The following is a 12,205-nucleotide window of genomic DNA, read 5'->3' as shown; positions in this document are numbered from 1 at the left end:
CAACCTGACTTGCAGACAGAACGCCCCAGTTGAACCCTGAGTGTGGATGAAGGGAAGGAGCATTCTTTACCATCCCACCCCCACCCCACCAGGTGCCTGGAGACAGCTAAAGTCAGACTGAGAAAAACACCAGGAAGAAGTAGCAAAGGGGCCTGAGGGTGAGTTGGAACAGTCACTGGAAAGATTAACTTCCTGCAAAACTGGAAATCAAATTTAAAACGAAAAAAAGGAAGTTAGATCACAAACTGCAGGGATAGGGTTTCAAATTAAGTCTATCTTCTTAAAGGGCCAGATGCAAAAAAAAAAAAAAAAAATTTAACCAGGCGTGGAATTTAGCGATTGTGCCTTCCAGGGCACAGTTTAAGGGCATAAGAGAAAGGCCCGGGGTGAAGTTTATAGAGACAGATGTAGTTAAAGGGCAAGCCGATGTAAAGGAGTCCTCCTTTAACACATCTTCTTAAGGAGGAAAGGGCCAAAAAGGAAGAGGGCCCACGAGCAGTTGGGTGGTAAAAAAGAAAATCAGCTGTCCTGCAAGACAGAACAGAGCGGCAAAGTCTAAGGACCTGGCAGGGTGATAAAAATACTATGTTACGAATTTCTAGAAAATGTATCATGACCAATTTCTTACCTAGCCATAGATTTTCAGTGTTAAAACTGTGGGTAAAATTAAGTATCATTACTTATCCACTAACTTAATATGGTTACATATCTACCAGTCTTTATTTTTCTCCAGTGATGTGATGTTTTGTTTTGTTTTGTTTGCCTTGACCGGAAAAAAGTGCACTTTATCTTAGTATTCCCAGAAACCTAAGACAAATAGTCCATTGCTTATGGTCTGCAACTGCAGTTTAGACTGTGATCTGAGGACCCTTTCGGAGAGTCTTCAGGCCCTCTCTCTTCCAGCTGCATATCTGTGTTAGACTAAATTTCCTTCATGAACCTCAGCCAAAAAAACCCTCACATCAGACGCATGTAGAAACAGGAGAACCCAGCTGTCTTCTAGTAAACCAGTGATTTGAATCACAGAATGTAAAAAACATTGCCATCACCGTTTTTAGAAAGTGGTTGTGTTTCATAAACTATATATTGTATTAACATAATGGGTTTATTACTATTATTTTCAAATGACTAACATCTCATTTATAAGTATTCTTTAAACAATTCTGAAAAGAAGAGTAGCAAACTCAATCCGGTGCTATAGTAAAAATAAGCTTTATCCCAGAAATATTATTAAATCTGTTATAGTAACTGTTAAATCTATTACAGTAGATAAATGTATTATGCTGCCTCCAATCCATAAGTTAAAGAAGGAAGAATAAAAAATAAGCTTGGTACGTGAAATTATCAGTAAAGTTAAGAATATAAGATGAAGATGAGTGTTAATCTATTAATATTATTTGACTTTTTTCTTGATACTCTAAAATTCCTGGCTTTGCCCCTTACTAGCTGTATAACCTTCGGCATACCTCCATTTCTCTAAGATGGTCTAATAGTTTTGTCTACCGTCTAGAATTTTTGTGAGCATTAAATGATTTAACATATGTAAAGTATTTTAAGAATATTTCCTGGCACATAGAAGCTACATAAGATTTAGCTGTTGTTACTTTTCTAGAACATGAAATAAGAAAAAGAAATGAGATGAGAATACTGGAAAGACAAAAAGTAAATGATCATTATTTATAGATAATGCGTGTCCATCCAGAAGCTAGAAGAGAACCAGCTGAGAAGTCCTCAGAACCAGTAAACATTTAAGAGAGAGAGGGTTATGTGACACCTTTGCTTATGTTGCAAGCCTCTCTAACAGTAACTAGTATCACCGGGAACATTCTGCTTATAAGTGTATAAATGAAGAAAGAATTGTAATGCTTACCCTGATGGAAACAGCCTGGCACCCGTGCAGCAAAATACAGACCCGGTGACACAAAGGATCCATAAACCAGTCCAAGCATATGTAAACATTTGTAATATGATAAAAGTGGCATTTTCTAATCAATAGGGAAAGGTTATTTGTTAAATAGTTTGGGAAAGATTGGTAGGTATTATGACAGGAAAAGTTAGATTCCTGCACTGTATCATATACCCAAATGGTTTCCAGAGAAATTGAAAACTTTAATGTTAAAAAATGAAACCCTATAAATACTAACAGAAAATAATGAATTAGAAGAAAGAAGTTCTAATTGTGCATTAGAAGCAAAAACTATGAAGTGTAAGATTCATTAGTTGAATTGGATAAAAACTAAGAATCTTTATACATTAAATACATAAACAAAATTAAAATAACCAGTGATAAAGATTTGTGACGTGAGAGAGAATCCTGTAAATCCAAAGGAAAGGTGTATGTATTAAGCAAAACAAATTCATACATGGAATTCCCCAGCAGCCCAGTGGTTAGGACTCTGCACTTTTATTGCAGAGGGGCTAAGTTCAATCCCACAAGCCGTGAGGTTCAGCCAAAAAAGCAACAACGAATTAAAATAAATTAGGAACCATATTATCCATATTTTAGAGGTGAAAAGATCTGTGAAAAGAAGTCAGGCTAGAAGATACACTCCATAAGTGTTAACAGTAGGGACCCATCTAGAGAATAATGCGTGATTTTTTTCTTCCTTGTTTTTCTGCATTTTTTAAGCTTTCAGAAGGAGTATGTTTATTTCCTAATTAAAAATAAAACTTAATAGCTGATACATTTTGAAGCATACCACTTGGTGTCTGACTTTCTGAGTAGAGGAATGGCAGTTGGTTGTTGTCTTTCTTCAAGTCTTAGAACGGCAGGATCTGTTTCCAGGATAGTGAAAACTTGGAAATGCAGCATACGGTCACAAAAGTGGGAGGCAAGTTCAAGAAGAACGTACTGTCATTGTTTTTAACTTACTTTTGCTGTTCTAAGCAGAATTATTAGACAGCAGAGCTTTCTGGGTCTGTTTCGTTTCGATGACAGGCTGGAGGCAGCCAAAGATGACTATCGAATACGCTGCGAAGAGCTGGAGAAGGAGATCTCTGAACTTCGGCAGCAGAACGACGAGCTGACCACTCTGGCAGACGATGCTCAGTCTCTGAAGGACGAAATAGATGTTCTTAGGTAACCGACCCCCCATCCCCCTGGGATCTCAGACCCGCCAGGCCCCCGGGGTTCACCTCCACGGAACCATTTCTCATCTGTAGAGTGGGAACAGCACACACGCCCACTGAGGCTGACGTGTGGAACTGGGTGAGTCTGTTTCTAGGCCCTCGGGACAGTATCTGGTAGATCAGCACTGCATATGAATGCTGGTTAAGTAGGACTAATCTCTGACCAGCACTTCCTGCTTGCGTAGCTGTGAGCGTTCTCTCTGCTGCTCCTGGGTTGTCATTCTGCGTCGTCCGGCTGATCGGTTGTCTGCTTGCTCAGATCCTGTCTCCCCACGAGGCTCATTTCCTCGCTGGATTCAACTGCGCTCTCACCAGGCCTCTTGCTCCCTGCCTCTTCAGTTCTCCACCGTTCTGCCTGTATGATCTGTCCTCCGTCGGATCATTCCAACCATCTGTATCTTACCCTTTGGCGCTTAAATGCTGAGAACGAATAGAGAAAATCACATAGTGATGTCATTTTTGTCCTCCCACAGACTAACTAACGATCCTCGCCCTCCTCTGGGCTCCCCCCACTGGTCCCCCATTCTGCTGCCCACCCACGAACGGCTCTGTCCCCACTTAGCTTGTCGCTGCTCTGAGTTTTCCTGACTCTTCTCACCTGTCTGTCCCCCCGCCCCCACCCCTCCTGAGCTGCAGTCTCGGTGGATGACGTTGCCCCCTGCACCGAGGGGCGGGGTCGTGACCCGTGGACCTGCTGCGTGCTGTCTCCCGCATCCCCACCGTCTTTGGCCTCTGCTGCCTGCATGCAGACTGGTGCCCATCGCCCCGTCCACTGCTGACTCCTGGTGCTCTGGTCGCAGCCCTTCTTGGCTCTGCAGGGACCAGTGCCGCACCAGTTATCACCTCTCTTCCCATTTGAATCCCCCCCCACCACCCGCTACCCCCAAGCATCTATTTGTGTTTCAGTCCCTGTCTTCTTACAAATCGTGAGAGAAGTACGACTCTCTGCTTCTCTCCAGAACAGATTTAGATTACACAGGGTCAGAGTTACATTCTCTCCTTCGCCCACTAGCGTTCGCTACCGCCCGCCCCCACTGCTCCTCTGAAACAGCTGTTCCTCTGGTCACTGATAACATCCACTTGCCAAATTATTTGGACATCGTTCAGTTTATTTTGCTTTTGTGCTGCATGGAACTCTGTGACTACCTGCTCCTGCTTGCATTCCTCAAATTTTATGTGATGCTCTTCATTACGAATTTCGCTGTCACTCTGGTCACACTTTTGAACCTGCCCAAAAAGCTAAGCTGGACTCAACCTTTGGTCTTGTCGTTTCATTAGAACGTGGTACTTCCTGGCGACCTTCCTGGCTTAGCCCTGTCTGCAGCAGCTCTACAGCTGTGGGTGTGTTTGTGATTCCTGATTTCCCATCTCGTTCTAGACATTCTTCTGATAAAGTTTCTAAACTAGAAGGCCAAGTAGAATCATATAAGAAGAAGCTAGAAGATCTAGGCGATTTGAGGCGGCAAGTTAAGCTCTTAGAAGAAAAGAATACTATGTATATGCAGAACACAGTCAGTCTGGAGGAGGAGCTGCGAAAAGCCAATGCGGCTCGAAGTCAACTCGAGACGTATAAGAGACAGGTGAGAAGAGTGGCGTGGTTTCTTAACGTCTTTTGCAGCTGAATTCCCCGGAGTCACACCGGCTCACCAGAGTCCACCGACTTGTTTTCACAGTATTCGGTTTTTCACCTCTGAAACTTGGTTCTTCTCCGGAGGTTATTGATGGGTCCCTGCAGCAGATGCTTCTGTTATGTCTTAATGTATTGCACTGCGTCTTGGCCGCTGTGCTCAGACTGCCTCTGGTTGCAGCAGTCGGGGGCTCCTCTTGGTTGAGGTGCACAGGTTTATCCCTGAGGTGGCCTCTCTTGCTGCAGAGCCTGGGCTCTAGGAGCACAGGCTTCAGTAACTGGCACCTGGGCTCAGTGGTTGTGGCACATGGGCTTAGTTGCCCTGCAGCGTATGGGATCTTCCCAAACCAAGAACTGAGCCCACGTGCCCTGCGTTGGCAGGCAGATTCTTAAATGTTGGACCACCAGGGAAGTCCTATATGCTGATTTTACAATCTTGTCAAATTCCCATACTACTACTTTTTTTTTGGGGGGGGGGGTGGATTTTTAAAGTCTTTATTAAATTTGTTTTGATATTGCTTCTATGCTTTGACTTTTTGGCCATAAAGCATGTGAGATCTTAGCCCCCTGACCAGGGATGGAACCTGAATCCCCTGCGCTGGAAGGCAGGGTCTTAATCCCTGGACCACCATGGAAATCCCCCATATTACTTCTAATGATGTCTGTTAGTTTTCTTGTCAGAAGCCATATTTTACACAAATAAAAATCTTTTTTTGTTTCTTTCTTTTTACAGCATGCCCTTTTTTTCCTTCTTAATCAGCGCACCTGACCTTTACTATAGTCTTGAACAGAAGCAATAATAATAGACAACCATTTCTTGTTGTTGATTTTTCATGCAGTACTTTAAATGTTTTGCCAGTGTATTATAAGGATTGCTTTAGGTTTTGGTAGCCACCTTTTCTTAAGAGTAACAAAATTTCGTTGTATTCCTAATTTCATGGGTATTTTTTGTAAGCGGATGTTGAATTTAATCAGCTACACCTGTTGAGAGACTCCTGTGCTGCTTCTCCTTTCTGTTAATCTGATGAATTATATTAGTAGATCTCTGTGCCTAAACCATCCTTGCATTCCTGAGATAAGCTTAGTTTAGTCACAGCAGGTTTATTTGCTGTTTCACATTGTTAGATTCACTTGGTTTATTTTACTTGGAATATTTTACCTCTACAATTTGTTTACTCAAAGTTTTCTATCTCGTGCTTTCCTTGTCTTCTGATTTTGGCATCAAAATTATATTCACTTAATATAATAGAGACGTTTTAGTAGAACACCCCAACCCTGTACACCATGTATGGCTGGTGGGGTTATTTGGTGAATACATTTTTCCGCATTTCATTATGAAAATTTTCAACATACAACTAAGTTGAAAGAATTACTGAAAGTTAAATATAGTCCAAAGAAGCTATAAATGGGATTAAAGGGTATTAAGTTAAAATAAGAAATGATTTTATCGGAGTTCCAGAGAGAAGAACAGAATTATAGAGAGACATTATTTGAAGGAAAGAATGGCTGAGTGTTTTTCAGAATTCATAAGACATCAGATTTAGTATTAACCATGAATTACAAACAGGATAAATAGAAAAGAATCCTACACCTATAATTATTATGGTGAAATTGCGCTATAGAATATAGAAATATTACACTCGTTTTCTCTGTTTCTGATCTTGTTCAGTCACTAAGTCGTCTCCAATTCTGCGACCCCATGAACTAGTTTCTGATCTGGAGCTTAATGTCATTTTATTTTTTGTTGTAATACTTCTCTTTCTGCAACTTCTCTTTTGGTGGGTATTCACACCTGCATGATCATATTTGGTGGTATTTTATTCCTTTTATAATTTAGGTTTCTTTCTTTATTTTCTTTAAGTATTTAACTTCCTTGGAGGGCTTATTCTACTGTTTTGCTTTTGTTCGTACTGTTAATGTTTTTCTGCTGACTGTTGTTCTTAGTGGTTTATTTCTTTAACACTTTTGTGATTTGGGGTTTTGCTCTCATCTTTAGCTTTGAGAGTACCGGGGACCTGGTTGAGGCTGAGTTCCTCCAGGCAATATGTGTGTTTAGTATGCCAGATTTACCACTGCGTTACCAACCAGAGTGACTTAAATTAATTGCTTGGTTTAGGGTTTGCCAGACAAGACATATGGCAAAAATTCTAACACAAATCCATGTATCCACAGGCTATGGTTACACATTTTCAAGTTATACTCACTTTAAGGCAGGCAAGTTTCCTTATTGACTTTGCCAGCTGATGGGGTTTTTTTCCTAACCTACTGACTCACCATCTTTCAAAACCCAAGGTAGTTTAACAACCACCACCTGTCTCCCCATATGTTAAAGTTCTGGATCCCTGGTACTTCTGGTGGCATCTCACAGTGCCCTTAGCTTCCTCACAAACCTCCACTCCAATTTTAGCCTCTGATGACCTCCCACACTTTCTTATAAACTCAGCAATGCCGTCGGACTCTTTCCCCCCTTAGCATTTCTTTTGCTTCATGCTGAAAGGACTTCCAGACTGCCCAGTTACCTGTGTTACAGGAAACAAAAGTCCTGTAGGTTTTTCTAGGTTTGAGCATTTGTTCTTCCAGATGATCTGGTTTTAGAACCACAGTATCTAGGCAGATTTCTGTACCTAGGTTCTCTCCATTGAGTCAGGCTTCTGTAACTTATCTATTTTTTTTTTTTTGAGTATCTATGGGGAAGATAATCCTCATAGATCCGTAGAAAACATTTGATAATTTCTAATGTATCAAATTATAAAAATTAATGATACCTTTCTATGCCAGGTAGTAGAACTGCAAAATAGATTATCTGAAGAATCGAAGAAAGCCGATAAATTAGATTTTGAATATAAGCGGCTAAAAGAAAAAGTTGACAGTCTTCAAAAAGAAAAGGATGTGAGTATATATATGGGCATTTTGGTTTTGATCAGTGCTGAAATTAAGAAAATGATATTTAATTCTTACTTTGGGTATGTTAATTTCTTCTTCTGTTTATAAATTTAAAGTTTAGAGACCCTATTGATTTTTTAAATTATTTATTTTTAATTGGCAGATAATTGCTTTACAGTACTGTCTTGGTTTCTGCCGTCTATCAGCATGAATCAGCTATAGGTATATGCATGTCCCCTCCCTCTTGAACCTCTCTCCCGCCTCCCACCCTTCTAGGTTGTCACAGAGCATTGGATTTGAGCTCCCTGCACCTGTTGATTTTTAAATTAAAGAAGATTTATATTTGTGTTTCAGAAATAGATCTAAAATAAAAGATTGAGAGACTGTTCACTCTAATTTATTTTCTATATATTTAACTTTTATACCACTGTTGCTTCTTTTCCATCATCTTACTTGTGATTTGCTATAAATTTATGTAGCTTTTCTGTTTCCTGTATGTTTAATACAGAGGACACAATTCTTTTTGTTGTTGTTCAGCACATTTTGAAGCTTTTAAAAAAAATATTTTTACTTTGTCATAATTCATGAATTGTGTCTTTGTTGTGTGATTTTTATGTTTCATGAAAAGAACTTTATTTACATGATAAGATGCTCATTGTTAAGAATGGAGTAGATAGTTTTGTTTCTTACAGTTAACTAGATAAAATACTGCCTCGCCCATATAATATATTCAGTATGGTTAAACTGGAAAAAATCTAATCTTTTCCTTCTGTGATTGTTCTGTAAAAGATTAAAAGCTATAACATGTTCATGTTCCGCACTGTTTATCATTCTGTCAGGTAAGGCAGAGACCACTAATGAGCAAATTCATGGAGGTTGAAGCTGACTTCCCTTGTTCTTAATGTCCCTCCAGAGGTTGCGATCGGAAAGGGATTCTCTGAAGGAAACCATTGAAGAGCTTCGCTGTGTTCAGGCTCAGGAAGGACAGCTCACAACTCAAGGTAACTAATGTTTCAAAAGCCCAAACAAGACTATTTGTTTCGGTAGTATCAGGAAAAATGTTAAGATTCATTTTAAGATGATTGCACCAAAAAAACAAGAACTTCAAGTTGGAGAAGAGGCCATGAGATTGATACAAATTTTGAACTGTTACCCAGATTTTATGGAAAATGGACGATAGTTATGAGACCAAATTTATTTACCTTCTTTTTAATTTTAATTATATTCAAATGTTCATATATAACATATATATATATGCCACTTAGTTGTGTCCAACTCTCTGCAGCCCTGTGGACTGTAGCCCGCCAGGCTCCTCCGTCCATGAAATTTTCCAGGCAAGAATATTGGAGTAGGTTGCCATATTCCCAGCGCAGGGATTGAACCCTCATCTCTTGTGTCTCCTGCATTGGCGAGCAGTTCTTTCTACCGCTAGTGCCACGTGGGAATGCATTCAAATGTTTGGGTTTTATTAAATCATTTGTTAAATCATTTGTGTTAATCGTAAACCTGAAAAGTTTCTAGTGACCTCTTTAAAAGTGTATCAGACTTTCTAAATCAATGATCTTTCTTTCAGCTGAGATGTGAGGTGGGTACCAGTTCACTAACACCCGCTACTTGGGAGCTTAACGTCCAAAGTAGAAACCTTTTCCTCCTCACAGGAAAGGAGCTGCGCTTTGCTGAGAGTTTGCCTTCCACCCATTGGGAAGCACGTGAGCCTGGCTGAGGACTCGTACACTTCACCATCTGTTCACTCCCACTCATGTTTCCAGCCCCTGGCTTTCCTGTTACCAGAGACTAGACTCTCTCTTTTCCTCTGATTACAGCCTGCTTTTCCCTGCGCCCTCTTTCTGCCAAACCTGCTCGTTAGCTCCATCCTCCTTCAGCCCCCTCTGTGATCTCTAATGACCATACTGATCGCCTGCTTTCCCAGCTCACCCAGCCTGCATACCTGCATTTCAATATCCTCTTGACCTGTTTCTGAACCAGCTTGTCAAACCCTAGCTCAGTTTTTTGTTTTTGTTTTTATAATTTTTTTTCTCTGTTTGTTTATTTTCTTGCTGTGCTGGGTCTCTGTTGCTGCGTGTGGGCTTTTATCTAGTTGCGTGAGCGAGGACTGCTCTTCGTTAGCGTGCTCTAGCTGCTTATTGCCGTGGCTTCTCTTGGTGGAGAGCATGGGCTCTCTGCATGTGGGCTTCGGTAGTGGAGGTTCATGGGCTTAGCTGCTCTGCAGTATGTGGAATCTTCCTGGACCAGGGCTCGACCCCATGTGCCCTGCACTGGCAGGTGGATTCTTAACCACTGGACCCACCAGGGAAGTCCTGTGGTTTACTTTATACACAGTAGCTTGCATCTGCCAATCCTGAGCTCCTGATTTATCCCCCCACCCACCCACTTTCCCCTTTGGTAACCATAAGTTTGTTTTCTGTGTCAGTGAGTCTATCTCCATTTTGTAAATAAGTCATGGTAAACACTCTTAGCAATCTCGGAATAGAAGGAAACTTCTGCAGCCTAGTAAAGGTCATCTGTGAACATCCTACAACTGACCTCATACTTAGTGATGGAAGACAAAGTGCTTTTCCCCTAAGACCAGGAACAAGGCAAGGCTGTTCAGTCTAGCCACCAGTGTTCAACCTGGAGTTTCTTGCCAGTGCAGTCACGGAAGAAAAAGAAGAAAGAAATGAAGGGCATTCAGATTGGAAAGGAGATCTGACCCCTGAGTTCAGCAAGGTCTCAATGTCCAAGATCAGTGTATAAATACATTTCTGTGTACTATTAGTAAATAATCTGAAAATGAAATTACAGTAGTTATCTTAAGGAATAAACTGCAAACAAGTTTAGCAAAGAAATGCAAGACTTCTACACTGAAAACTATGGATCATTACTAAGATAAAGATATAAATAAATGTAAAGACATTCCACATTCAGTTGTGGAGAGAGACTGCAGTTCTCTTCATATTGGTCTAAAGATTCAATACAATCCCAATCAGTCTCAGCAGACTTTTTTGTAGCAATTGACAAGGTGATTCTACTGATACAATTTATATGAAAAAAGAAAGGGTCCACTATAACCAAAAAAAAAAAACCTTAAAAAATAAAAAGTTGGAGAGCTTACACATCCTGATTTCAAGAGTTACTTTAGGGACTTCCCTAGTGGTCCAGTGGTTAAGACTTCACCTTCCAACACAGGCTGTGCAAATTGAATCCCTGGTCAGGGAGCTCAGATCCCTCATGCCTCAGGGCCAAAAAATGCAAACGTAAAAAACAAAAGCAATATTGTAATAAATTCCATAAAGACTATAAAAATGGTCCATGTCAAAAAACAGAAAAAAAAGAGTTACTGTAAAACTGCTATAATTGAACAAGGTGAAACTCGCATAGGATAGAGACATAGAGATCAGTGTAGTATATACCACATTAATAGAATGAAGGAAAAAACCACATCATCGTCTCAATTGATGCAGAAGAGGCAACTGACAAAGTCCAAAACCCTTTCTTTAAAAAATTAATGTAAACTAGAAAGGAAACTTCCGCAGCATGAGATAGGTCGTACGAAAAACCCACAGCTAACGGCACACTCAGTGATGAAGAACTAGAAGCTTTTCTTCTAAGATCAGAAATAAGACAGTGATGCCTGCTACCACCACTTCTATACTTTTGTTCAACATGCTACGGGAAGTTCTAGCCAGAGCAATTGGACAAAGAAAAAAAAAATCTAAATTGGGAAGGAAGAACCAAAAATATTTCTGTTTGCAGATGACATGCTCTTATATGTTGAAACCCTTTAAAAACTACACACAGGAAAAAAAACTGTGAGAACTAATAAAATGAATTCAGCAAATTTACTGGATATAAAATCAAACCACAAAAATGAGTTGCATTTCTACACACTAGCAGTGAACAATATGGAAAGTAAATTAAGAAAACAATTTGATTTATAATAGGATTAAAAAGAATAAAATAGTTGGGAATAAATCTAACCAGGAAGACACTTGTACCCTGAAAAGTACAAAACACTGCTGAAAAAAATCAAAACCTAAACGGGAAGATATCCATGTTCATTTGAAACTTAATATTGTTAAGATGACATCACCAAAACAATCTGCAGATTTCAGTGCAATTCTTATCAAAATGCTGATAGTATTTTTTGCAGAAATAGAAAAACCCAGCCTAAAGTTTACATAGACTTTCAAGGGATCCTGAAAAGCAAAAACAATCTTGAAAAAGGAAAAATTTAGCTTGAGGACTTACACTTCCTGATTGTAAAACCTAGTAAAATGTTAGAGTAATCCAAATAGCATGTGTAGGTGCAAGGACAGATGTATAGACCAATGGAGTAGAATATAAAAAGCCTGGAAATAAACCTTCCCATGGACAGACAGTTGATTTTCAAGAGGAGCATCAAGACAACTTAGTGCGGGAAAGGAAAGTCTTTCAAGCAGATAGTGCTAGGAAAGCTGGATGTCCACATCCAGAAGAAGGAAGGTGTCCACCCTTATACCATATACGAAAAAGAAGTCAAAATGGAACCCTAAATGTAAGGACTACAACTGTAAAACTTTAAGAAGA

General features: G+C 39.9%; 1 protein-coding gene across 5 annotated transcripts in view; it reads left to right on the top strand.

Annotated features, from left to right (window-relative positions):
* HOOK3 (hook microtubule tethering protein 3) overlaps positions 1 to 12,205 on the top strand; it is an 88,989-nt gene that overhangs the window by 46,163 nt on the left and 30,621 nt on the right. For all 5 annotated transcript variants that reach the window (XM_018041821.1, XM_018041824.1, XM_018041820.1 and 2 more), the window contains exons 10-13: positions 2,939 to 3,079; positions 4,508 to 4,709; positions 7,535 to 7,645; positions 8,553 to 8,640. In XM_018041821.1, coding sequence (XP_017897310.1) covers positions 2,939 to 3,079; positions 4,508 to 4,709; positions 7,535 to 7,645; positions 8,553 to 8,640 — 542 coding nt within the window. The remainder of the gene's footprint in view (positions 1 to 2,938; positions 3,080 to 4,507; positions 4,710 to 7,534; positions 7,646 to 8,552; positions 8,641 to 12,205) is intronic.

The sequence above is a fragment of the Capra hircus genome, chromosome 27, assembly GCF_001704415.2.
Source record: "Capra hircus breed San Clemente chromosome 27, ASM170441v1, whole genome shotgun sequence".
In the NCBI taxonomy this organism is placed as follows: domain Eukaryota; kingdom Metazoa; phylum Chordata; class Mammalia; order Artiodactyla; family Bovidae; genus Capra; species Capra hircus.
Note: the sequence above shows the minus strand (reverse complement) of the source record. Positions and strands in the feature narration are given on the sequence as shown.